Raw genomic sequence first — 26,628 nt, forward strand, 5'->3', positions numbered from 1 at the left:
AGATGCATTTCATCATTTTCCTATCAGCTTTGTCTCACTTCTGTTATTGAAGCTATTTTTAGATCTTCACAGACTCATTTACTCATTCAGAGGGAAACACTTATACGATGATATCCTCTGTAATTACAATTTCCTTTATAACAATATTACTCTGAGGCCTCTGTACACCTCCCATAGTGTTAACATATTTCATCAATAACAATGAATCTTATGTAACAATGTTTTTCCCTCCAATCCCTTGTGAGTATCACTATGAAGTTTCACTGTACTTAAGAGTTTTCAATTTTAGATTTACTTTCTCAGGCTCTCTAACTTCAAGTAACTCCTGTACAAATAAAATTCAATATCTCACTTGGTATCCTACAAAAGTATGAATATGAATTGTAAAAGTGCTTAGCACCACCTTACAAGTATGAAATGGTCAAACCAATCTGTAATAATAGCTTTGAACACAGCATAACAGCCCGACAAGCATGGATGATATAAATTCCAGCCGTTGGAAAAGCCTGCTTTCTCTTTTCAAATCTTTGATAGTTTGGCATTGTGAATAAAATGAAATAAAAGATTTTGATATTTTATGGAGAAAGTCTCTTTCCTTGATGTGTTATGAGATGAAGAAAACCACTTTATTTTCACCACCAGGGAGGCTATTTTCTGTAGTGTATATACACTTATACAAAGTGTTTGCCCAGATTGCGAAAGGACTGGATTCAATTCCTGGTGGACTTTTCTTTGAGTTCACCTCAGCATGTGATATTCAGAAAAAAAAGCCATTCCTTCACATAATTAGGCTAAGAAAAAAAATCAAAATCTGAATCTTGTTAGTGGGTTTTCAATTTACCTTAGCTGTCCTTGCTATACGTTTTTCTCTTATATACTTTGTACTGATCCATTAAAAGAAAGTTGAGGACATAGGCGTACGCAGAATTTTCTCGGGGTGTTTTCAGATTTTTTTCCATTCTTTGGGGGGGGGGGGGGTTTACATTCTTTCCTACAAAATAACACTATAATCTTGGCTGGGGGGGGGGGGTTTAAGAACCCCAACACCCTTTGCATACGCCAATGATTGAGGATATATAAGATCAAACTATTCCCATTGTGTTCGAATCATAAGTTTCCAATCCACTGTATCAAGGCTTGCATAGTGAATAATTTCATTGAAACCTTAATACATGGAGGTCTGATTACACATTCTCAACAAATCATACCATTGACTAAATAACAAAAAAAGTACTATTTTTTTCGGGGGGAAAAAAGCAAAAAATATAAATTTATATTATTTATTTCCATATTCATTATGAAGTTTTATTTTCGAAAAATTAACATTTTGGGTCATGAAATGTATGCGTATAATTTTGAAGCATTAGTATACATTAGCTGGTTGATAGTTCGATGAAATGATAACAAATGAAATTCACAAGATCTCGACTTTACACGCAATAGGCATAGAAGCCTCGAAATAGAAATTAAAAAAAACAAACTTCCGTTTCCAAATACGAACTGAAACTTTTGCAGAGGGAGACAAGACTTTGAGAATGTGTTGATACAAACTGATTGTTCCACATAAAGAACTTTGTGTATGTATATATATATATTTTTACAGATATCCAAGTTCTTTTTTCCTCTTCGAAGTTCATTATCATGAGGCACATAACAGAAAAAAGAAAAGAAAAAACAACAATCAGCGGGATCTTCCTTCTGGGTTGAAGAAATTAATTTGGTCTTCTCTCTCAGTAGGATTTTGCCATTATTTTTCTAGCAATACCCAAAATGGACGAAAAAAGCAATCAGAACTGTTACCAGTTCAGTCAATCACAGTGTTTACCATCAGAAAGAGATGACAGTTTCAGTTCACATATGACTTCCGCAATACCTTAGTTACGGTGTTTTTCTTTCCTCTTATTTTTTCTTATACTTCCCATCTTTTGAAGAAAACTAATAAATTCCTTGCTATGCCATCTTATTCACAATAGTCTGGTGTAGAGTTGACAGCTGTACAGTCCATTTGTCCAGAGCGTTATACCTAGCAGCACCCTGGGTCTTCTTGTCGAGTTCGAGAACTTGATTCACCTGATCAATCCGTCCTTGGATAGTACTATTCAAAGAAATAGTGTACATAAATATATAATTGACATGAATCCTTAAAAAAACTCAGTCAAACTTATTTAATACAAGATCCATGTCTCTAAACCTAGTCTGCCCCAGGGATTATTAAATCTTTTGTGTCCTACGCCACTGAAAATAAAATTAGAATTTTTTATATATTGCAGCGCATATGGTTGCATCCCAAAAATGAAGTTACGAAGAGATCTCTACTGATTAGAAGTTGAAAAGCTATTATGTTCAACATAATTTTATCCTTTAGATCAGTGGTTCTCAACCTGGGACCGTATGGCCCCCTTGCGGTCCTGGGATATTCTGGGGGGGCCACGGTAGAAAATCAGAAGAAAGGTGATCCACGACAGGTGGTGAAAGGAATCATAGAGAGCTGTGAGAAAAGCTTTAAAAGTGAAACATGGTTGGAAAATATTACTACTTTCACAATTCATCAGATCCGTCCATAAACTAACGAGCCATCACACGGTTCGTTTAGAAGCGGGCATCTTAACCCTTGGGTCTGAGTGGGGATGACCCGGGTCTTCATGTCTATAATGGAGGGAGGGGGACTGCACTATATGGGATCTGGAACTATAATTTTCATATATAAGCTTTCATATATAACCTCCCAGCTAAAAATAGAGGGTCGTCAGAGCAACGTTTGATGTGTTGGGAGGGTCGATTTATTGAGCATGTTCGTTGAATCGTCCCATATTTTACACAGATCGTTTTTTACAATATAATGACTCCTGGGAGAGATGATAATCAACCATTTGGAATCCGTGCCTAGCTAAGATTACAGAGATTCATCTGATTTATTAAAATTTCATCCATAATAAAAAAAATAGAAAGTATCTCCCTCTTGGATGAGGGTAGAGGGGGCCCTGGATAGGACGGGGGGCCACGAGAAAAAAATGTGATGCATGGGGGGGGCATGAGCTGAAAAACGTTAAGAAACACTGCTTTAGATCATAGTTTACCAAACTTTTTGTTTCATTGCCCCCTTCAGAATTTTTTTTCTCTTATCACCCCCTGACTCAAGCGAATCCATAGGATCCTATGTTATACTCGTAGCTTTTATCGCCCCCCCCCCCCCTGAGCCAATCCATCGCCCACCGGTGGGTGATATTGCCCACTTTGGGAAACAGTGCTTTAGATGCACCCTGTGGGACTCCTGACAGATGTACGGTTAACAGTAAAATCTGATTGATAATTTTTTCCCCTGACCAAAACTCCGGAAGAAATAAATATAATTCAAAATCTTAATTTGAATGTATTTCACAAACTGCTGTATACCTCAAACTTTTCAGTCAGATTTTTTTTTTCACTTAACAGAAATTTTTCTTAACTTTAATCAAATATTTGCATTTTTTTGTTTCCCTGACTTTCACTAAATAACTCAGCTAACAAACGCCTCAGCTTACAAATTTTTTGGCTAACAACGTTTTTCTCCTAGATTTTTCTGCCTTTGCTAACAAACATTTTAGTTAATATGAATGTGCATGCTAATCGAACACATTGTTTTCACCCAAATTTTAGCACCAATCACCACATCAGAATTACTGTCATTCTAGACCACTGATTCCCAACGTGGGCATTAACGCCCCTTGGGGGACGGTAGAAGCTATGGTTATAACATAGGATCCTATGGGTTAGACTGCTGTATACCTCAAACTTTTCAGTCAGATTTTTTTTTTCACTTAACAGAAATTTTTCTTAACTTTAATCAAATATTTGCATTTTTTTGTTTCCCTGACTTTCACTAAATAACTCAGCTAACAAACGCCTCAGCTTACAAATTTTTTGGCTAACAACGTTTTTCTCCTAGATTTTTCTGCCTTTGCTAACAAACATTTTAGTTAATATGAATGTGCATGCTAATTGAACACATTGTTTTCACCCAAATTTTAGCACCAATCACCACATCAGAATTACTGTCATTCTAGACCACTGATTCCCAACGTGGGCATTAACGCCCCTTGGGGGACGGTAGAAGCTATGGTTATAACATAGGATCCTATGGGTTAGACTGTGTTGGGAAAAGGAGGGGTCGATGGGAGAAAAACATTTCTGAAAAAAAAAAGGCGATGGGACAAAAAAAGTTGGGAAAACTGCTCTAGACCAGTGATTCACAACATGGGTGATGGAATGTTCCAGGGGGGCAGTAGAAGATACAGATTTAACATAGGATCCTATGGGTTAAATTGCGTTGGGGGCGATGGAAGAAAAAAATTTCTGAAGAAGGGACGATGGGACAAAAAGGTTGGGAAACTGCTCTAGACCAATTAACTCATGCCTGCCTCAAACTTTTTCCAGATGTACCCCCACTTGTCTTTCTGAAAGTTTCGAACTGTTTCATGTAAAACAATTCAACGAATAGAAAATGCATTGGGGCGGGGAAAAAAATAATGTTTTGAGATAAAACATTCTTTCTTTCAGTAAAAGACTTGGCATTAAATTGAACAGTCTAGACTTTCTAGGAGCTTAGCCTATCTCTTCCATCTTCATGCATCAGACACAGAAATGAGCTGAGTACATCACAAATGAAGGCGACACCTCGAACTCAACTGGGTTGTGCATTTAGAAAAGTCCTCTCCACTTGTCAAGATTCATTGAAAGACTGGTTATTTGTGGAGATGAATTTTCTTCCTTCTAATCTTCATCTCCTCCACAATTTGTGCCAACCATGGGATCCTATATTATACTGGCAGTTTCCCCCTCCAGGGACTGATACTACCCACTTCCGGAAATATGTAGTACCATCACAAGAATTTAAAAAATTTCTATAATTCAAGTCAAATAATCTATTTTTTCCCAGGTTCTATATCCTGCAGTAATCTTGTCCGTCTCTCCCCACAGAGAGATAGAGCAGGCAGCCCAGCAATACAATACTTACAAAACACAAAAATTCAGGCATTTGCCACTTTAAATTCAAACTCAGAAAATAGACGGGGACATTCTACAAATCCAAGACAGATGGCAGCACAACTAGAACACAGCTTGCATATATAACTCTGGCAACATAAATACGTTAAAACTACACATATACTCACAAATCGTTCCAGCATGTATCAATTAGTCTGAAATTACCCAGACGAAGGGTTACAGGGTGCACGTGGAGTTAAAATTCTGGAGAAAAATGAGCTTCTTTCAAATATTTTCTTTGTCACACTTCTACAATCACCAACTTCAATATATATATATATATATATATATATATATTTCTTTACACCTCACACTAGAAAAATAAAAAATGACTAACCTGTCTAGAATACACGAAACCAGCAGATTTTCAACTTCGCTAACATCGATATTCAGTTCCTGAAAAATAAACATTACACATGCAAAGAGTATGAAAAATCTGAACATAAAAAAGGTGTTGGCATTTGCAAAGTAAATGGGATGAACTATAGTGGATCCCACTTATGTTCTTAAAAAAAGTGCCATGGAAAAACACTAAGTGGGGAAAATGCTTTAAATGGAAAACCGCAATGCAATTTAGGAAGTGTTGGAATTATGAAAGCAAGACGTACTAAATGGGAACGCCCTAAGCAGGATCCACTGTATTTTTCAAATGAGAGAAATAAGTGATTATTAGGGATAAATAAATTTCGTATTTACAAAAGTTTCATTTTTTACTACTTTTCTGCAAAATCTCAATAATTTACACTTTTTTAAGCAAAAAAGATGTAATTTTACTTAACACTTGTGACCATGCTTAAAAGGGAAAACCACAGCCATCACTTCTATCCCCTCTTACTAGTCCCATTTACTTGAACAAGATTTGGGTTTCAATGGAAGTGATTTGGTGAATAGAACCTGCTTGGCATTTTTTCTCCCTCATTGGGGGAAGGAAAATTTGAAAGCTCAACTTGGTAAATTTTTGTGGTTTTATGCCCCTTTCCCATAATCCTTTGCAATTTTTTCCTATTGCAGAATGAAAAAACAATCTTTCCCATGTAAACCAGGCTACTGAACTGCTTAAAAATGTGTTTATTTTTGCCACTAATGTACATTTTGCTAGTACTTGTAGTGATATATTCAATGTTCATTGGCAATAATAGACATACCAACATGGGCTGCCCTAAAAATAATTTAGTGAGCAGAGGGAAAGTGTTCGACCATAAGGGACTATATTTAAGCTATATTTTGCCAAGAAGGAAAGGTGGTTTTTTAGAAGACACGATGAGAATGTTTAAAAGCTAATATTCCTTTGCATAAACTTGATCACCCTGTTGTACATGATTGTATGTAGTTGCAAAATACGAGTTCAGCTGACTTTTGTTTCTGAGTTCAGTACAAAAATTATGGAACTAATAAAAAATTTGGAAGGATCAAACTACCCATTTGTGCACATTTGATGGAGTAACTTAGTAGACTTGAAATCATTCTTGAGTCAAGGGAATTTTTATGGAAAAACTAAATTTTGAGAAATCAACGAAGAGAGCATATTATGCTGAAGACAGCGGCAGAGAAGAGTTCAAATAAATTGACTGTAAGCATGACATCCAACACAACAAATGAAGCGTACAGCGTATAGATATATTATTCTGTCCATCTGAAGTCATCACACCACCATCTTTGAGAATCCAAATTCATTATCACCTTTTCCAAAATACCTTTTTTTTAAAAAAGACATACCACTAAATGAGCTCATCTATGGTACAATAATTTTAACAGACAGCTACTTATAGTGGCGAACCAAGCGACCTCTGTTGATGTCATGCAAGTTTTGAATGCAACAAAATGCTGCTACATGAACTTTGCACACAAGAGCAACTATCCATAGTCCCATTAATAGCGTGGATGATGAGAGATATCTTAGCATTTACAATTTTGCTATTACAAACAGAAGGCAGAAGATGTAGAGACTACTACAATGTTAGCTTTCAACTAAGTACTTCACCACTTACCAGAAATACGGACGGTCCTTTTTCTTTGTCTTGTGACAAATGTGAAATTTGATTTGAAATATTTTTTTGCTTGTGGAATGTTTTATTTTTTTTTTTGTGGACAAGTGGAAAACTTTCTATTTGGAAATTGTTTTTGTGTGAACAAATACAAAATTTTTGATTCGAAAATTTATTCTCTTTTTTATGAACAAAAAAGCAAGCATTCCGATTTGAAACACATTTTTTTTGTGAACAAATATGAAGTAGATTTTCTAGTTTTTGCAAATAAATGTAAAATTTCTGTGAACTTTACATATGTAAACCTAACGTATAGCTACTTCAAACAAAATCTTTGACATGAAAAAATGTAGTTTTTTTTTTGTAAAAAATAATGTAAAACATTATTTATAGAAAAAAAAACTTAAAATTTTTTGATTTGAAAATCAAGAAATCATTATTTGAGTGATCAGTTTAAAAAAAGTACACAAATTTGTAAGAAAAGGATATTTCCATAAGTTACAAAGAACGGAATAATAGAGAATAAAGGTAACAGATTAGGAAAGGTAAAATACTGATATGACAACATGGGATTTCTTGACATTGTTTTGACAAGCATACAGAGAATTCACATAAACTCTGACACATGAAAACATTTTAACTGCATTTAAAATTAAATTGCATACCAAAGATAAAATACATACCTTAGAAATGAAGGGTATATGAATCCTAGTGTAAGGTGTTATTAACTTGATAAGAACTTGAGTCCTTATATTCCTAAGAAGATCTAATGGAAAAATAATTAAAATATTTTTAAGTAAATGGGAATTTATCATGAGTGCTATAATAAAATATATGATTGAGCTATTGATAAAAAATTTAAATGATGTGGCTGGCTACCATGCGCAGGCTAAAAACCTATTACAAGATATAACGAAGACTGGATGTTGTGAAGATATTTATTATTTGAGATGTTAATTTTTTTAAGGAAGGAAAAAACTCATCTCTGCCTCTACCGGGAGTCTAACCCAGGTCACTCGATTGCCGGACGAGTGCTCTGACCACTAAGCTACAGAGGAGATAGAGATTTTCCTTCGCTAGAGCGTATATATGCCGAATGGAACCGTGCAATGGACGGTGAAACCGATCAGCTAATAGCTCATGGACGACGAGCCACCAGAGGGCTAATATATATGACATGAATGAGCTATTAGCTGATCGGTTTCACCGTCCATTGCACGGTTCCGTTCGGCATATATACGCTCTAGCGAAGGAAAATCTCTATCTCCTCTGTAGCTTAGTGGTCAGAGCACTCGTCCGGCAATCGAAGGACCCGGGTTCGACTCCCGGTAGAGGCAGAGATGAGTTTTTTCCTTCCTTAAAAAAATTAACATCTCAAATAATAAATATCTTCACAACATCCAGTCTTCGTTATATCTTGTATTAACAAGTGGAGAGCGACATTCATGTCATAAAAACCTATTTGATATATCTCTTCCTCAAATGCGAGTCCTCCCATCAGAAATGTGAAGAATATAATTGTACAAAAAATTTAAGTTCAGCAACTCCATTCTCAGAGAGGGCACTCTGATTACAACTATTCACAAGAGTATGAATAGAGATGTAAAATTCTTGGTAATAATCTTTTGGAGAATACTGAGGATAATATTCTCTAGAAGGACCAATCTAATAAATATTTTAGATCTCAAGATTGAGTTTTTTGAATTATCTAAAAATGTTTTGGAATAAAATTTAAAAAAAAAAAAGCTTTTTTATTAATTTAATAGTAACCCGATTAAATTAATTAAAAAAAAAACTATATTTTATTAGATTTTTCTGTAAGCAAAACTGACTAAAAATCATTTAAGTTGAACATTACCATTCTCAAAGGAAACAGAACTGTTCTTAATATGCATTTTGATTAATTACACAAGACTGTGATGGAAAACTTTCTTAAAAATAATTAGTGCTTTTTATAGATTTTGGATGCTAATTACAAGAAAAGTAATTATAAAATTCCATCACATCCAGTTTTAGAGATAAAGGAAAAAGTGAAATTTCAATAGTAATACATAGGCAGCATGCCAACTATATTGAAACAGTGCACTATAAACAAATATAGTAAATCATTGTCAAAAATAATTCAGTGATTCTAGAGTGATTTTGGGGTGCCAATTTCGAATCTGGTATTGGTTTTGTCAGATAGACTTACATTTTTTTAGACAGACTTACTACAGATAAGTTTGCCTTACATGATAAGAAAAAAATATTAAATTTTTTGAATCAGCACTGAAAATATAAAAATCAGTTATCAAAACTAAAAGCAGCTTTCAAAAAAATTTTCTTTGTAGACCTGATTTTCTCACTAATTAATTCTTGAATTATAGATTAAGATATATTTTTGCCGCATGCCTAAAACATTCATGATTTACTGTGTGAAATATATTAGAATCTGCTAAACTGACAGTCAATATTGTTGTCAAAGCATTTTCTTAAAATCAACTTCCATAAACTTTACTCCTGAAAAACGAAGAGAAAATAATTCTTGAAGCTGTATGCATAAGAATTTCAAAAAACAAAACTAACATGGCTCAACTGAGCAAATTGCTAAGAAATGTGTGATACAGAATTTCAGTACACATTCATTAGATAAAATAACAGTTCTGTACCTTTTTAGAGAATGAAGGTGATTATTTAAAAGAATAGCTTCCTTTGTCAATCAACTTGTGTTTTATTTTTTGCTTTGAAATTATTTCTGAAAATTGATCTAATTTTAAAATAATTTTTACAGTTTTTTTTAATACACAATCTCTTTAGAAGTTTTCAAACCTTCATAACAAGAACTTTTGAAAACTTTCACCAAGCCCAAGAGATTATTCTCAACTAAAAGTTGTCATTATGAGGTGATTATTCTTAAAATTGTTTTAAATGTTTGAAGCAATAAAAACTGAATTATATTTCATAATATAAACAAAATTACTTTTTTCCATTATTTAAAAAGAAAAAAAGAATATACTTCTCATAATCAGAAAAATATTCTCGCCTCGCATCTCTATTTTCCAGGTGAATAGAAATTTGAGTTCATGAACAAGAGGCATACTTTTTTTAACATAATTTTTGAATTTTAGATATCAAGGCATGCCTCTTAAGACATGAAGACAAAAATTATAAACAATTTAAGAATCTAAAACCTGCAACTAAATATCTATGTATACCTTCTATGTGTTCCCTAATAAATGGATCATCCATGATGTTTCTCCTATTGGTTTTCAATATTTTTTCGAACTCATTGATATCATTATTCTGATAGGCACTGAAAATGACAAAAGAACATAAACTTAAAATACAACCAATTCAAGAGACCAAAAACAATGAGCATATACAAATGTAGTCATAAAAAAAACTTGTGTTATGGATAAAAATTGCTAGAATTTACCTCACAAGGTTAGTCATAGCCAGAATCTCTGGATCATTCTTATAGGGTTTGGCTTCCTGAGAATCAAATGGATTTATCCCAGATTTCATCAACATGTTGGCCAGAACAAGATACTTCAAGCATGTTGTTCGTCTAAATAAATTATGAGAGGAAAAAAATTATTTAACAAAAGCTTAATGCTCCATACAAGGCAATCCCAGCAGCGAAAAAAGTGATGGAATTTCCTATAAAACAACTTTCTAGTTGAAAATAATATGTGTTTCTACCTAATCAAACTTCAATATTACTAGGGGGTTTTACTTTAATTTTTTTAATACTTTTGGATTCTCAGAATTAATGAAAGAAGAAAGTATCTTCTACTGAAAAATATTCTGATTTTCAACCTCTGAGTTAGCAACCTCTTGTGATCACGACTAAATTCGTGAAAATAGAGCTTAAAATACATCAGGGTTCCCAGCAAAATCTGCTCTTGATCATTTCCCTAACCAAAACTTTATAAGAAAAAAATGAAATTCCAAAATCTTAACTTTCTGACTTTGGAATGTTTGTTTTTTCCAATTCACAGAATTTTCCCCTTTTATAAAAAATTTGCATATTTCCCGAGTTTTGTCAAATATTTAACATTTTCTCTAATCATTTTTCATTTCCTTGACTTTCAGGCTGCTAGGAACCTAGTATATATAAGAGCACCCGAGTGGCGTGGTGGTAAGCTGCTCATCTACCATCATGAAGATTGCAATCACGGTCTCAGATTCAAACCGGAGGGAGGGTATAGATAACATATTTTCCCTAACAAATATGAAGCGACCACAGATAGATAGCACCTTCATTTCCAACCCATCTCTTTAATGGCAGTAAATTGCAATAGTGATATAGCCGGAGTTGGTGTTCGGTGACGTAATAGTATGTCTGAGAGACCAGAATATATTTTTTGATGCATTAAAAAGGAAATTCTGGTTTGTGTAAAAAACAATACTAAATATACTTCAAGTTGATAGAATTTCGTAGACATCAGGTGCAAAAACCAATTTGACTGCACACAATAGTAATAAAAAATTTAATACACTACAATATAGTTTAAAAAAACATCACCTTGGACTCCCAGATTCATCATAGTTTTTGAAAGCCTCAAAAAAATCTGTATGGGCCTTTTCGTATTCGCCTTCGCGCAAATGCATTTTACCACCACACTCTACAAATAAAAAATAAAAACAGTAAAGCCATTGATGCGTAGAACAATGTACATACACAAGATATATGATACACATGATATTCATTGATAGAGCCTGAAAGTGCAGGCAAGATACCATATAAATGCCTTTTTTTTTCAACTATTTTCAAACTTTTTTTATATAAATACCTTTTCTGAAATTTTCCCCACCATAAATGCCTATTTCAACGTTGTTTTAAGTTGATTCGTGAATTTCAGGTCATATTTTCGGAGAACTTGGATATTTTGAGCATTAAGAACTTTAAAATAATTAAGGTTTTTTTTTTTAAAAATCTCCAACTCTTAGCATTAATTATCACAAAAAATATCCCCCCATTCCATCCCCATTTAAACGTGAATAGGTGTAAATGCCTGAGAGATAGAAAACTTGATGTTGCCATGCTTTAACTTTGTTTTGACCAAATGCTGATGGGCATGAGCGTTTTTGTTTCAGATGAATGACACCCATCTACAAAAAAAGATAAGAAAATTTAGGAGTTTCTCACACAGGATGGGGCCCACGGCTATTCATTCAAGGCGGGTATTACACTAAACAAGTTTCTTAAAAATTCTTTTATAAAACTTAAGAAATGCAACCACTAAGCTTATCAATAGCATTTGCTCGAAAAAGCAGCCAGTAAAGCTGCCGCTGTGGTGGTCGAGTGGACATAGTGACGTACTCGCATTGCAAGGATTCAGGTTCAAACCCCACTGTCGCTGCAGTGGTGGTCAGCTGAAGTTGGTTTTCTGCGGTTCCCAACTTCGAAAAGCGAATGCCAGCCAATCTCCCAGTCAAAAAGTCTTTCCGCAGAGAGCAACAGGCCTGCATTACAATTATTTATTCATTACACTTCACTCTCTCTGAGTTCAGAAAAAAACTTAGTTTAAAAAATTGATTGCAGATGGCGGCACCACATAACTAGCATTATACAGAAATAAACTTCACGGAAGGTTCACTATACATACACACACATTCCAACATGTACCAATTCGTTAGAAGTTCTGCAGAGGAATATGGATGAGGTGCATGTCTGGTTTAGTAGTAGCCAGTAAAGCTTATTAGTTGCATTTTTCAAGTTTTATGAAAGAACTTTTACAAAACTTTTATAGTGTAATACAGGCCTAAGAGACACGTATTCAGTATTCGGTTAAATTGACCATAGCAGCCCTGTGAGGTGTGCAACAAGTGTGGTCACATTGTCCTAATCGACCTAATCCCGAGGAACCATAAAAACTTATTTTGGAATGAAATTATTTTATAATAACTGCATCATTATCCAAGTTAAACTATAATCGAAACAGTAGATAGATACTGCAACTAATTTTTAGTAGGATTTCAGAGCCTTAATATCTCTTATAGGCTTTCAGTTATTTTTTCTTTCTATTCTTAGTGTCTATTTTAAGCATTTTTGCTGCCTTTTTGCCTGCGTATTTTGACCATTTTAAGTGCCTAAAACTTATGGGCTATACCCATTAAGTTATTACCAACTCTCATATCTTGAAACTTTTCCATGACAAGAAATTATATAGGAAAAGAATCTTTTATGCATATTTTTAATAAGTTAGCAAAAGAGCATTGTTATTTGTATGAACACTTATGTAATTACAAGGTGATATATTTTTTAAACATATTAAATTTATATAGGTGTTAAGTTAAATATTAGAATCAATATACTGTTTCAACCATGACTGAAAATAGATTATTCTCACAAAATTAAGATTGTTAGGTAAATTATTTTCATTAGTACTATTCATAAAGCATCTTTCTAAAGACTAATTTATAATGTCTCATTATTATTAACATCCTAAATTCTATTTGCCAGGAGAAAGAATCAGATGAGCATTTCTTTTATGACAAATCATTCAAGAAAGCACAAAACTTTAGCATACCTCGAATAACACCCATAATGAGGGGATGTGGAATAGCAGACTTGATGTGAAGAGACTGCTCATACAATTTCTGTAATAAATGCAAGAAAAAATCAGATTTCACACAACCTTTCACATTGACTTTGAAAAGTGAACATCCATGATTTTTTTAAGGTTTGAATAAATCACAGTACCTTCAACTTCTTATTGTTTTTCTGTGCAGTGTACATTTGAATCTCAAGAGCATATATTTCTAACAACTGTGTTCCTTTCTTAAGATCATCTGAACCATCATCCGTCTGAAATTCAAAAAGAAAAAATACATTAAGACAATGAGCATTGTTATAGACAAAAAATCTTTTTTTTAACACTCATCAAAACAAACTTGTCTTTTTAATAGGCAAAAAAGTACCTGACAAGATTGGTGAAGCTGTTTCAAAATTTTTGTGAGCTTGTTATACTCTCCTCTATCAAAATACAGTTTCCCAAGTTTGGTATTAGTCTTGAACCACAGTCTGTCATTTTTCGCATCTTTTAAAGCTTCTAAGGTTGTTTCATAGAATTCCTGAAGTAGTTCCATCTGCAAATCATTTGGAAAATAAGTTTAATTGAATCAGTGAAAGGGGGGGGGGGGAATAAAAATATTATTTCTTTATAAGGTATGATAAATGAGTTGAAAGTAATTTTTGAATTTGAGTGCAATTAAGATGGAAAAGGCATGAAATGGAATTAACTGTTATATTACAGGAAGAATAAAAAAAAATATAATTGACCATCTGCACCATGGCTTATTTTCTCGAAATCCATACCACTTGTTTAATTTAGGACATTGGTTATTCACAAGTATTTCACACACAATGATCGAGTTCAACAAAAAAATCCAATGTTTCATGTTTCTTAAAAATACACAATGAACAAATATGTATTAAATACACATATTTTCAAACAACTTGAATTCAGTATATTCTGTAATATTTTTGATACTTAGTACACAAAGCAAACTTAAGAAATTAATAAAATAGAATTTTGAGAGCAATTTACAAAAATGTTAATGAATTAACATACCTTATATTTATTATATTCGGGACACAAAAATTGTTAGAATTATATACATTTTTTTTTTATCAGTAATATAGTAATATAACATTTAGTGAAACCTAAAAACAGTTTGGAAAAACTATATCGAGTAATGCTGTTTGAAAAAACTATATCGCGTAATGCTGTTTGGAAAAACTATATCAATAATATATACCTACGAGTATATACTGTCAAATTTTTTTACCTGTTTTGAAGTAGAAATGTAATCTAATATAGAGTTTATGGATTTTTCGGAATAGTTCCTTGTGACAGCACTCTTAATGTATGTCAACAGCTGTTTGTACCTCGCCATCATCTCTCCATATTTTCCCTGAAAAGGAAAAAAAACCATTATCATACACGAAATAGATCAATGTAAAGCCGGCTATTTATTGTATTTGAAAATTCATTTTTCTAAAATTTTTATGGCAAAACAGAATGCAAAAGAGCAAACTTTTCAGGAATTTACAAAAAGTAACACAAGCTTGGTTTAAAAAAAAATTAATATTCCCAGATACAAAAACATAAAATGTAGGACTGGGTGCATTTTCTTTTGATCTGAATTCTGTAAAAGAATCCAGAACTTAATCAGGAGAATAACATAGTTGTGTATAAAAATAATTTAGGTGCCCTTCTCCAAAGCAATGTTTCACATCATTCTGCAATGAGTCCTCAGCTGACAATCTTATGCAGTCAAAATTTTCATGGTTGTGTGTTCTACACAAAGTTATTTTCTCAAAAATTCTTAACCAGGATTGTTCTGTGACGTGCATAGCAGTTTTTAGTGTATTCTGCTTTAGCTGTGCCTGTCAAATGTTTTTAGAGAGCCACAATGTTTTTTTTTTTTTTTTTTTGGTGAAAAACAATCCAAAATGATGTTTTTGTTTAACTTTTCTAGGACTTGGTGATTCGTTTCATGCTAAAAAACATGCTGACATAATCTCCGAAATTTTTGTGTTGTCTTCAGATTCTAATTTATTAAGTAATAGCATGTATACAATTTTAGTTGTCAATGTAAATTCCATCCAAGCTGGCCCCTGTGGTTCGTTTAGCCCCAGTTGTCAAAATACAACACATTTACATCTAAAAAAGCCACTATCGGCAATAAAGATTTCCATACCCCATTTGTACAAAAAAAACCACAAAGAGATTTATATTGTGAATAGAATGGTATTATTATGTTGCTATGATAAAATGGCAATTTCCATAAGAACAAAAACAAATCATTAAAACATATAAAAACGAATTCTTTTAAATAATGAAGCATTTTTGTAACTTTATCTTAGTTTACATTCCTTTTCAGCGTTCAACTTTTGATCAATACAAATACTTACCATTTTGAAATTGATCTTGATCATCTGTTTCAGCGCTTTGAACCCCCATTCCCCTTTCTCTCCACCTTCAAGATCCAGAACCTGTGAAACACAAAATAACTTTAATAGTTTATACCTATAATTTTTAATCTATATATATAAAATTGATTTTCTCTGTGTGTGTATGTTCACTATACAAATCTACAATTTTAGATCGATCGTCGCCAAATTTTGCATACATACCAAATGGGACCCGACTTGAACGATAGGCTACTTTAAAATTTCGTCAGACCAGGGCAAATGCCCCAAATGGGCAAAAAACTGTCCGGCAACAATGGTTTTTGGGCCTCAACAATCACTTTCCGAACGTTTACTTTGGTTACCGTAGTTCCCTAGCAATGTGTTTCAGACGTGTATATGCCTTTACAACGGTTTGTCACTTCTTTAATCCTGTTTGTATATGTATAATAGTTTATGCCTTTATAATGGTTTGCCACATTTTCAATATACTCTCAGTAATGAGGCTTTTTGAATAGACGCCATAATCATCATCAGCATCAATTTGAGAGTCAGGAAAAGGGTGATCCTCATAGAAATCAGTGCTAAAATTGTCGATTTTACTGTAGAAATGCGGAAATTAGTGGGATTTTCCGCCCCATCAATAATTTTAAAAATTGTATTGAATTCTAGATTTTTGGAATATTCAGTTCGCTTAGAGATATACGAAGCCAAGGAGATTAAATATGAAGTAATCAGCCAAACCTATACTTTTGAGTTGGATATTCGAGCAATATCATTGATTTCATTTATATCTTCTCAAGTATGAAAATGAATGTCTCCATATTGTCTCTTTTGATATTTATTTGCATAAATTCATGTGGGTTAGGATATTTTAAAATTAGTTATGAGCCCGTGAAAAGTGCATCGAAAAAATTCCACAGCCTTAACTAAGGATTTTTTGAAGCTGGAACAGACAGATGGATAACTTCAAGTTCAGGGAGGGGGGGGGGGGGCGGGATCGAAATACCTAGCGCTCCTTAAAAACAGAAAAAAATATATTCATTTCTACGTTTCTGTGTAAATCTAGATTTGTTTATTTCATGAATCGCGCAGCTGGCCATATTGGTTAACTTGGACACGGTTTGTATGTCCCTCAAGAAAAAGAGAGGGAGATATCACGTGATCCAAAAAAGCGTCATTGAAGAAAACCCGGGCAGCACCGGGTATTATAGCTAGTAGGCTATAAAATATATGTATCTAGCACAATAACTTCTTTGAGATGCTACTTTGTACAATATTCAAAAACAAATAAGATTGAAATTTCATGTTCAGACATCATAGGTGCATACATGCTAACCTTATGGGATCAAGCCTCTCTATAGTGGCAATGTTCGATGACGGGAAGGGAGGGGAATCACTCCCCATTTTTTCCCTCTCATGACTATTTTAAAAACTAAAATAAATTTTCTTATTTCCAACTTGACCACATCAGGCATTGACCCAGCCCCCCCCCCCTCCTCTAAACTGGATAAATTATGACTTCTGCTCATTTGTTTTTTTTTATATTTAGAAACTGAAACCCTGGGCCTACCAGAGGATTCAACTTGCTGATATGCAGACAGTCACACAAAGCAAACGACTATCAACGACAAGGTTGCTTTATTTTAATCCAAATTCAGCTCAATATTAATTCTATGGAGATGCTGTCTTTGTATGACCCCATTTTGTACTCAATAGAATACTAATCAAAAATAAATACTTTTGAAAAAAAAAAAAAACAGATGTCCGTAGCTTTTTGCAATTCAGTATAATTCAATATTTCATGGTAGAAATATACAGAAACTATGGACATCCCGTAATAGTTGGCAAGTATGTAGGTGCTAACTCGCAGACTTGAAAAAAAATCTGTAATTAATACCCTGAAAATACAAAATAGGTGGGATGACAATAACCACGTAAATCAGACTTCAAAGATAGTCTGGGTACAATTGAAGACTTTTTTAATGGTTTTTTTTCCATATTTTCAATAAAACCCACTTCAATTTTTATTCTTCACTAAAATCAAGAATTCAAATTATTTTCCAGCTTATAAACTCTATTATAATAATGACTTGTATAAATATGAATATTAATCTTGCATATATACATCATGCTAAACGGTTTTTTAAAAAACTCATTTTAATCCACTGTGATTTACAGTGGCACTTTCATTGCTCAACACTACCAATTACCAGCAACTTTGCTAATCTTTGGCACCATATTTGCCAACAACAAATGCTTTCCAGTTTTTGAAATTCCAATTTCCCCTTATTTTTGTCAAAGGAAAATGATCAACCTAGGATTGCAAGGTCGGAGGGTGATTTTCTTTTAGGGATTTTTTATTTTTGCAAAGCCCAGTTTGAGAATATTTAAACACTTTTTACCAGATATGCAAAATCAGAATTTGGTTTTCAACTGGAAGATTTCAATAAGGCCTCGAAGCATTAGCACCTTTGAAAAAACATTCAATACCAAAAACTCATCTTTTTTGTGAAAAATTATCCAAAATAAAAGTAAAGTTATAAAAATTTAATCTCCCTCATTTAACAAGATTCAATTTCACAGAAAAATATTGTTTTTTAAAAAATTAGAAAAACACACCTTCTGGAAACTGTTGAGTGCCGCATTTGGATCTTCTTCCTTCAACGACTTTGAATTGTAGTATTGATTTTCAAGATCCACATCAGGTTCAGAATTGCTGTCTTCTGAGTATTCCTTTAGAAAATTTTGAAAAAAAATACCCTTACAAAAATGTAGAACAAATTTTTCTGCAGTATGTATTCATGCCATTTGATATACATGTTACAAACAAGAATTAAAGAAAAAGATTTTGTGGCCAAATAAAAGAAAATCTGCATATTCTCTGATACCAATATTTTTTTAAAATCTGTAATTACTCCCAAGCATTTGATTGTATCTGCTGGATTAGTAACATCCTGATCATAGTTTGTCTGATTAACCTTTTATCGGCCGATGTTCACAAGTTTTATTAACTGGAAAAAAATATTCTTACTTGTGTAAAAGCACATTTTTTCCCCTGAAAACGATTCTAAATTATTCCAAACTTAATGCACAAAACAAAAATGTTATTCATTTCAGCACTTGTCATACATTTAAATTTCTTAAATAATCTATTTTAAAGGAATAGGCTTTAAAAAATTAAATTTTAATGTTGTTTCTATGAACGTGGGCAAGTCCTTAAAACATAAGGAATTTTTTTTCCCAATTTGGTGCCAATTCTAAGACTTGAAAAATCTGTAGTTTACCATGTGATATAACAGGGCTGGAGAACTTGCAAAAAAAAACCATGAAAACAGAACAAAATCCAAAATAATGTTTTTTTTTATTTTTTCGGGACATAGTGACCCTCTTTCATGTTGGCAGATATAAATGCCAAACATTGTGCTGCTTTCAGCCAGCAATTTAATAATTTCACGGAAAAAAAATTTAGGTGCCAATACAAATATTTTAGTCATCATGGTGATCTGGTGCCTGGGATTTGTATAAATATATCAGACCCCTGATATATTTCGAACAGAAAAAAAACGTCACAAATAGGGGGGGGGGGGGAGGGAACCAATATTTTGGGATTGCATAGGTTGACCCAATGTCTGACCCATTTTCCCAGGATGTTCCCGAATTTTTCATCATCCTGATTTTTTTTTTTAATGAAAATGTCTCATTTTTCTCTGTATTTTCACTGAAGCCTACTTTTTTACCCCTCACTGAATATAAAATAAATATGAGTCTTGTATCTTGTACATTTATCACATTTAACTTTTTTGTAGAATTCATTTTAATCTTCTGCAATTAAAATGAAATGGATTTTTGGCCGCTGTGCGGTCATGTGGGCACCGTGCTGAGGATCCAGGCTCGAACCCCATTGAAGGCACAGTGGTAGTTGGCTCAAGTTGGTTTCCCAGCTTCGAGGCTCGAATGTGAGCCAGTCTCCCATTTGAAAAAGTCTCTCTGATGAGAGCAGGCAGGCCTACAACACGATACTGATAAAACATGAAAATTCAAGCATTTCCATCTTAACTTCAGAAAATGGAAACCCCAGGTGGCAGCATGAACACGAAACAAGCACAACTCAACAACATAAATATGTTAGGGCTAAGCATACACTCAGAACACACATTCTCTGGCATGTGCCAATTCGTTAGAAATTCCGTAGAGAAATCTGCACAAGGTGCATGTTTGGTTAAGTAGTAGTAGCCAGCCTGGAATTACAAGGACTAAAGGAGTATTTTCGTTAAGGGTTTTTCATTCAAGCGATGCACAATCTAAAGATTTTTCCCAGAGAATTTTCCATAAAAATCAGCAGAATCTGGTTTCTGACTGGTTCATACTGATAAAGCTGAACCTACAATTGGCTCCTACAATAAGCTGATGCCTTGAAATAAGTAGGTTATACTGAAATCAATAAGAATCGTTTACAAATCAGTATTCATTAACACATCAGAAAACACTATTATGGTGGTTTTTACTGCAGAACATTTCCAGTCAGCAGAGGATTCGTTGCACAGCAATGCAAAACATTCTGCTTTGGGACTTAGGAGTCAAGAATGATTTTAATCTCAAGAAAAACAATACTAAATAATGTTTCTTTGACTTCTCTCTGACTTTGTTTTCTATACAAGTAGTCACAAATTGTTGCACAGCAAATATCTCTGTAACTGGTGACTTTAAAAACATTTTTAATAACAAAAATCTCTCAGATGATGTGCAGTTACCAAAAATATTTGTTTGAGGGGTCATATTCATACAAAATAAAGAAATTAACTTTTCACACGGTCCCCTTATGCTAAAACTTCCAGTTATCGAAATATAGATCCTGCTCTAAAAAGTCATTTGCAAAAAATTACACATTTTCAAATGCAATATTTATAGAGATATTAAATATATCTAGTTTTGGCAGCTTATCACTGCATTGGCAAGTTTTTATTTTTAGGGGATGCACATAAATAGAATGTGAACTCAACCTTTTAATTTTTTTTATTCACATTGAATAGAAATTACAGAACTTTGAATTTAATTTATGTTTTGCAATTTGTGAACCACACCCTGAATCAGGATTGGTAAAAAAACGTTATTTTGAAAAAAAAAAAAAAAAAAAGGTTTTTTTTGGTTTAAACTGGTATTTTTGGTTTTAATAGCATTTACATTAAAAACAATGAAATTTCTAAAATAAAATCATTCAAACTTCTAATAATTAAAATAAAACATTTATTAATGCAATTAACACAATTCCCATATTAATTAATCTATAAATATTTCTTACATTTTAATAAAAGCCAACTTTTGCAATTTAGTTACTTTATAATGTAACTCAAGGAAATATTTTGTGTTTAAGAATTCTTATATTCTTACTGTTATTAACACTATAATAAAGTGGTTTTCTCCAGTTACTCTCTCAATATGCTTAATTAAGACACTACTTTGCAAAACCTATGATAAAAACTAGGCAAATACAATGTGTTTAACAAAGCATAATTAATGCAACTTAATTAGCAATGATTTACAATATGCAGGGTGATTATAATTAAAGTTCTGATTTCAAAACACTAAAATAAAAGCCACTGGTCAGAATGACGAAAATTTGCATGCATTTCATTCATGCAAATTTTAGAACTAAAAATGTTTGCATGAATGAATTCATTCATTCAAACATTTTTGCAGAAAACATCGGAAAAAATTTTTGCAGTTCACAGGCACAAAAATTCCAGGAACACTTCAAACTAAGATGTTAAATTAAAAATTACCAACCCATTGTCTGTCAAAAATAAAAAGTTTTGATTTTAAATAGCTAAATATATGTAAAAAAACAAACTTTTCTGTGTGCTATTTTGAAAAAATAATGAAAAACCATTAAAACGACAGAAAAAAGTTAAATTTTTCTCAAAACTGCTTTTCTTTTCAACATATGTGTAAGAATAAATGGATTTCATTATTTTAAAAGATAAAAGCAGCCAAAATAACAATATTTTTGGACAGCAATATTTGTTTTTGTAACAAAGTGAACAAAATCCATGATTTTCAGTCTCATCAAACCCAAAAAATAAGTTATTGCAAAATAAAAGGGAAAGATATTTCATTTCAAAAATGTAAAATGCAACTTTTTTGGGAATGACCCATATGCATATACATTAGATCAGTCATTGATCTAATGGTAATCAGTAAGGCACATGCCCCTCCCAACATCAATGGAGCCGACTTATTCAATGCATATGTATGAATTGGTATTTATGCCCCCAGCCTTTCATATCTATCTTCTCTATGCTAAGGGAAGGAAGATGGGGACAATGCCTCTACCCCCCCCCCCCCCGTATCTCCGCCCATTACTAGCTCTATTACAAAAGCTCGCTATATTTAGGACATTCATCGATCCCTTACATCAAGCGGGTACAACTGGGTCAGATCCACAGTATTTCTGCAACTCTGGAGCCAGAAAATTATATGTAGAGAGTGACAACATGACCTGCATTTTACAGGATATTCCTGGAATTTTAACCGTCCGAACTTCTATGTAAAATGTCCAGTTTTCTCCTCATTTTAAACAAAGTTTGGTCGAATTTTTTAAATAAACTGGTTATTTTCATGACTAATCAATTATAATTAAAAGTAGTTATCATAAATAATTGGTCATATATATTCATCTCGTATATATGTCCAACATTTTTGTTTTTGGAATTTGCATTTTGACCTGAAGTAACTTATTTTCCACTATTGGAGATTTTTAAGCAATTTTAGAAAAAGTTGGCAACTTAACTTGTGTTTGACAATTTTTTTTTACATAACTTTACTCGCTTGAACAATTTATTTGACCGCAACGCCGTAGCAAGGGGGGGGGGGCCCAGACCATAATTTCCCCCTGAAATGTGAGAAAATGACCGAAAAAAATAAAATGATGACAAAATCCATTGTTCCGTCACTTTGTTCCCCCCTCCCCAAAATGAAAGTTTTCCACCCCCCAAACAAAATTTCTGGCTACGGGTCTGTTTGGCAGTATTCTATATTTTTGTGAAAGGAATGTGGTCACCTCAGGCACTTATCATAGATCCCAAATTTGACACAACCTTGCTAACTAAATCTTAGCCTTAATGAATACTGAAGAATGTTGACGTGACCAGGACAAATATCAATTTACAAACTGACGTATGACACAAAATCAACAACCTCCATTCGATTGTCTTACCATATTTTCATTTAAAAAAAACATTTGAATAATATTCGAAAGGGACAAGCTGGACATACAATGTCACTAACATAGCAACAACTATGATATCAGACTTTAAATAAAAATACTGAAGTGAAGAAAACAACCCCTAAGGGGCCATTCAAGCATTACGCAAGCTAATTTTTAACCATTTTTGGCCTCCCCTTGTCAGCAAAATTTTGTCATCAGCTCTACCCCTCTCAATCATGATGCATATTAGTGGGATCACAGACGTACACAGGGAATAGGGGACTCTGCCCTCCCCCCCAATGAAAAATTTTTCGATGCAAAAAAATATTTTAATTGAAATTTCGGAAGAAAATACCTTTATATGTAATTATAATCAATTTCCTTTAATTTCAATGTTATTTCAAGGCTATGAACTAAAAATATATCTTTAATAAATTCATACAATGATAAATCACATAAAGGCTCTTGGCCCATGGAAAAAATATGGTTCTGGAGATTATCTGATGCGGCCTGCCCCCCTCAAAACTAATTTTGTAAAAATGAACTAAACAGCACATTTACAGATTGCTTAAGTGTACCGTGGTACAATTCCGGAGCATTTAAGCAGCCCATGGCACATTTTCAGATCACTTAAATAACCCTGGACACCGTTTCAAAACACTTAAGCGATCCGTGACATATTTATAGGTCTCGAGTGACATGTGACATAGTTTTAGAACACACACACATAGTGAACAGGCCCCCGGTGCAGTTCTACATCACTCAAGTTACCCATGGCACATTCTCATTTTATTTAAGTGATCCGCAGCACTTAAGCGGCCCAAACACATTTCCAGATCACTTGGATCTATGAAAAATTTAGAGATCACTAAAGTGGCCCCGTAGGGCACTTATCAATTGGGGGGGGGGGGAATGTTACTTCAAGTGCCCACAAATTATCGAAAGGTTTTTCTCGTTTTTGGCACACTGAGTCAGATGCCATTAAAAATATTTCATAAAGAGTGGCTGATGACGTAAGCATTATCCAAACCCCCCTCATCATCAAAAGTCAGCAAATCGGAAACCCCTCCCTCCATCAATACTGACATAATACTTGAATGGCACCTAACTACCACAAATCCCATTCCCACCAAGTTTTCTGTTGGGACAGAACATGTTTGTTTTTCCACCTTCATAACGGTGCTCATGAGTGCTAAAACATATCCTGATGTTTTATAAATTAATATTTGTCCTCATCACGTTGTCAATATATTCGTCTATAGTTTCAGGGCAAAGTTATTCTTTTTGATTAATAATTAATATTAACATTAAAACAACATGGGCCATGTTTTGTGTGAATTACCAAAAAAAAGAAAAACAGTCCAGCACCATTTTTCTTTTCTACTATGATTATTCAATTTGGCGATAATTGTGAGATTTACATGAAAAATATGAAACACTGGAAAGACCTGTAAACATTTGACAAGATACTTGAACATCGACAACACAGCTTAAGAGATGCTGAACGGCACTTCAACTTCAAGATTGGATTAATTCCTAATATTTGGTGTAGAACTGCTTGGCAACTCTTTTTAATGGAACAGTTATACAATCGAATCCGGTTTCAACGAATATCAATATAGTGAAAATCTCATTTTAACGAACACTTTTCTAATCTGCCAGATAAGTTCACATAAAAACAATGTAAAAACTTGGAATTCCTTTCTAAAAAAATTTTGTTTTAATGAAGTGATTTCTCCGCTCTCTTGGAGTTTGCTATAATGAGATTCGACTGTAATATAATCCCTTTTTCTTTGGCGATTTCCTCTGTAGCCTGTTGGCACTTTTCTTCCAGTTCAGCCTTTTTTTTTTATTTATTCTCTTCGGGTTGCCTTTTCCTGCTGTTTTTTACTATGGAATAGGCTTATCGTTTGAAGATGTCAGTCAGGTCCCTCTAGAGGTCGCTGCGAAAACACTTTTGCATAGAAACGCTGGAATTTAAATAAATTAAATGACAATATTTTAACACTTATTTTTTGTTCGTTCGTTGTATGTTTCATACTGTGCACACATAACTATGTATCGTGTATACCGTTTTTTCCAGTAAAAGTGACCTTCAGTTATCTTGTTAGGGATACCAGTTATCTGGTATAGGATGTTATATTTTTTAATCTGAATCCCTTATTTAGTCCAAGAATTTTTCTTTCAATATTTCGTCGGTCGTTTAATTTTTTTTCTCATGCTATAACAGCCATAGTATTATCCCTTATCAGTGATTCTTCTCTTTAGCAATAAAGATGCTCGAAATGCATAACAACTTTTTACTCTTGGCATACTTTCCGGCATTTTTCTTGCCAAAGAAAAAATAACGCCAAAAGGGATTACACTATAGCTGTTCCAAAAAATGCGCAAGAGAGTAATGTGTTGGCAACATATTGTTTTGACGTAGACGAAAACTTGGCAACAAAAATTCATACAATATATTAGGAATTAACACAGCCAAGACACCAAGGAAATTAGCATTCCAACTTCATTTAATAGGCCCAGACTCAAATAGTAATTGAAGGCTAGATAAGTTAGAACTTACCACAAAAAAGCCCTAATTAGCTCAGCCCTCACAAAACTGCAATTAAAAAAACTATTTTAAAAAAATCAAGCATTTTATGAACAGCGCTTTTTTTGTAAATCCGTTTCATCTTGATGTGAATTACTAATTCTCTAACAATTTATCGTTTCATTAACTTCTTAAACTGAATGTTACAACACTTCCTCACTACCTGTCATGTTTTTCACCCTCATCTTGAAATGTAGGACTAATTAGGTTAAAAATTCGAATTAATTAATTCCTTCTTCACTGGGACCAAACATTATCTTTTTAAGTATAATCTCAGGATAAAACTGAATAAAAACGACAAACAAGAACAATGAAGAAAAGAACATGTTAGAATTTCAATTCAAAACAAACGCATGTAGGGCAACAAGGCTGCGAAGGAGAATTAATTTCGACGCTATCCAGCGGCGTACATCATCGTTCCAATCTCAAAAAAACCATCAGCTTAGGAAAGTGATGTAAGCGTAAAGCTGAATCCAAATTCTAATTTTACTGACCAGTTCGTAATCTTCCTCATCATCGCACATGAAATCGTCTTCAGCGTCCGACATGATTGACCGGCTGCAACCGCACAAGACACACACAATTTCGTCTCTGTCTTTAACTTTCATCCAGCCTTTACAATGGATATTATTAGAAATTTGTTTTTTTTTATTAATAGATATAAAATAATCAATTTCATAGTTTAAATATAAAATTTAACAATATTTTATGTTAATTAGAAACTGATAATCAAAATGATTTTTCTATCTAAGTTATTTGTGACTTGTAAATTGGTCACATTTATCGTAATTTCTCTACTGTTCAAAAAACTGTAAATGATTATGAAAATAATTGGAAAAATAAAGCTTATTGATACCATCTAAGTCTCTACTGTTGTTTTTTAAAACTTATTAATTATAAAAATAATTATTTTCAGACG

The 26,628-nt window shown here is 33.2% G+C and overlaps 1 protein-coding gene across 1 annotated transcript; it reads right to left on the reverse strand.

The window, feature by feature from the left end:
* Positions 1-1,266: 1,266 nt before the first annotated feature.
* alien (COP9 signalosome complex subunit 2 alien) lies at positions 1,267-26,297 on the reverse strand. The gene is made up of 13 exons (XM_089244646.1): positions 26,204-26,297; positions 18,532-18,645; positions 15,913-15,993; positions 14,784-14,909; positions 13,914-14,081; positions 13,696-13,800; positions 13,523-13,592; positions 11,515-11,614; positions 10,423-10,554; positions 10,202-10,299; positions 7,691-7,773; positions 5,360-5,418; positions 1,267-2,095 (listed from the first exon to the last, which is right to left on the reverse strand). The coding sequence occupies exons 1-13, from the start codon at positions 26,255-26,257 to the stop codon at positions 1,951-1,953; spliced, it is 1,335 nt and encodes a 444-aa protein (XP_089100772.1). The 5' UTR covers positions 26,258-26,297; the 3' UTR covers positions 1,267-1,950.
* Positions 26,298-26,628: the final 331 nt, after the last annotated feature.

This window comes from Pholcus phalangioides, unplaced genomic scaffold (genome assembly GCF_987345545.1).
Source record: "Pholcus phalangioides strain wild (caught in Gottingen) unplaced genomic scaffold, Ppha-v1.0 ptg000003l_1, whole genome shotgun sequence".
In the NCBI taxonomy this organism is placed as follows: Eukaryota; Metazoa; Arthropoda; class Arachnida; order Araneae; family Pholcidae; genus Pholcus; species Pholcus phalangioides.

Excerpts from the sequence above, each read along its gene's own strand:
- alien (XM_089244646.1), bottom strand. The coding sequence starts at position 26,257 with ATGTCGGACGCTGAAGACGATTTCATGTGCGATGATGAGGAAGATTAC. Across the intron at positions 18,646-26,203 it reads ATGAGGAAGATTACGAACTG|GAATACTCAGAAGACAGCAA; the intron begins GTCAGTAAAATT and ends AATTTTCTAAAG. Across the intron at positions 14,082-14,783 it reads ACATTTCTACTTCAAAACAG|ATGGAACTACTTCAGGAATT; the intron begins GTAAAAAAATTT and ends AATGATTTGCAG.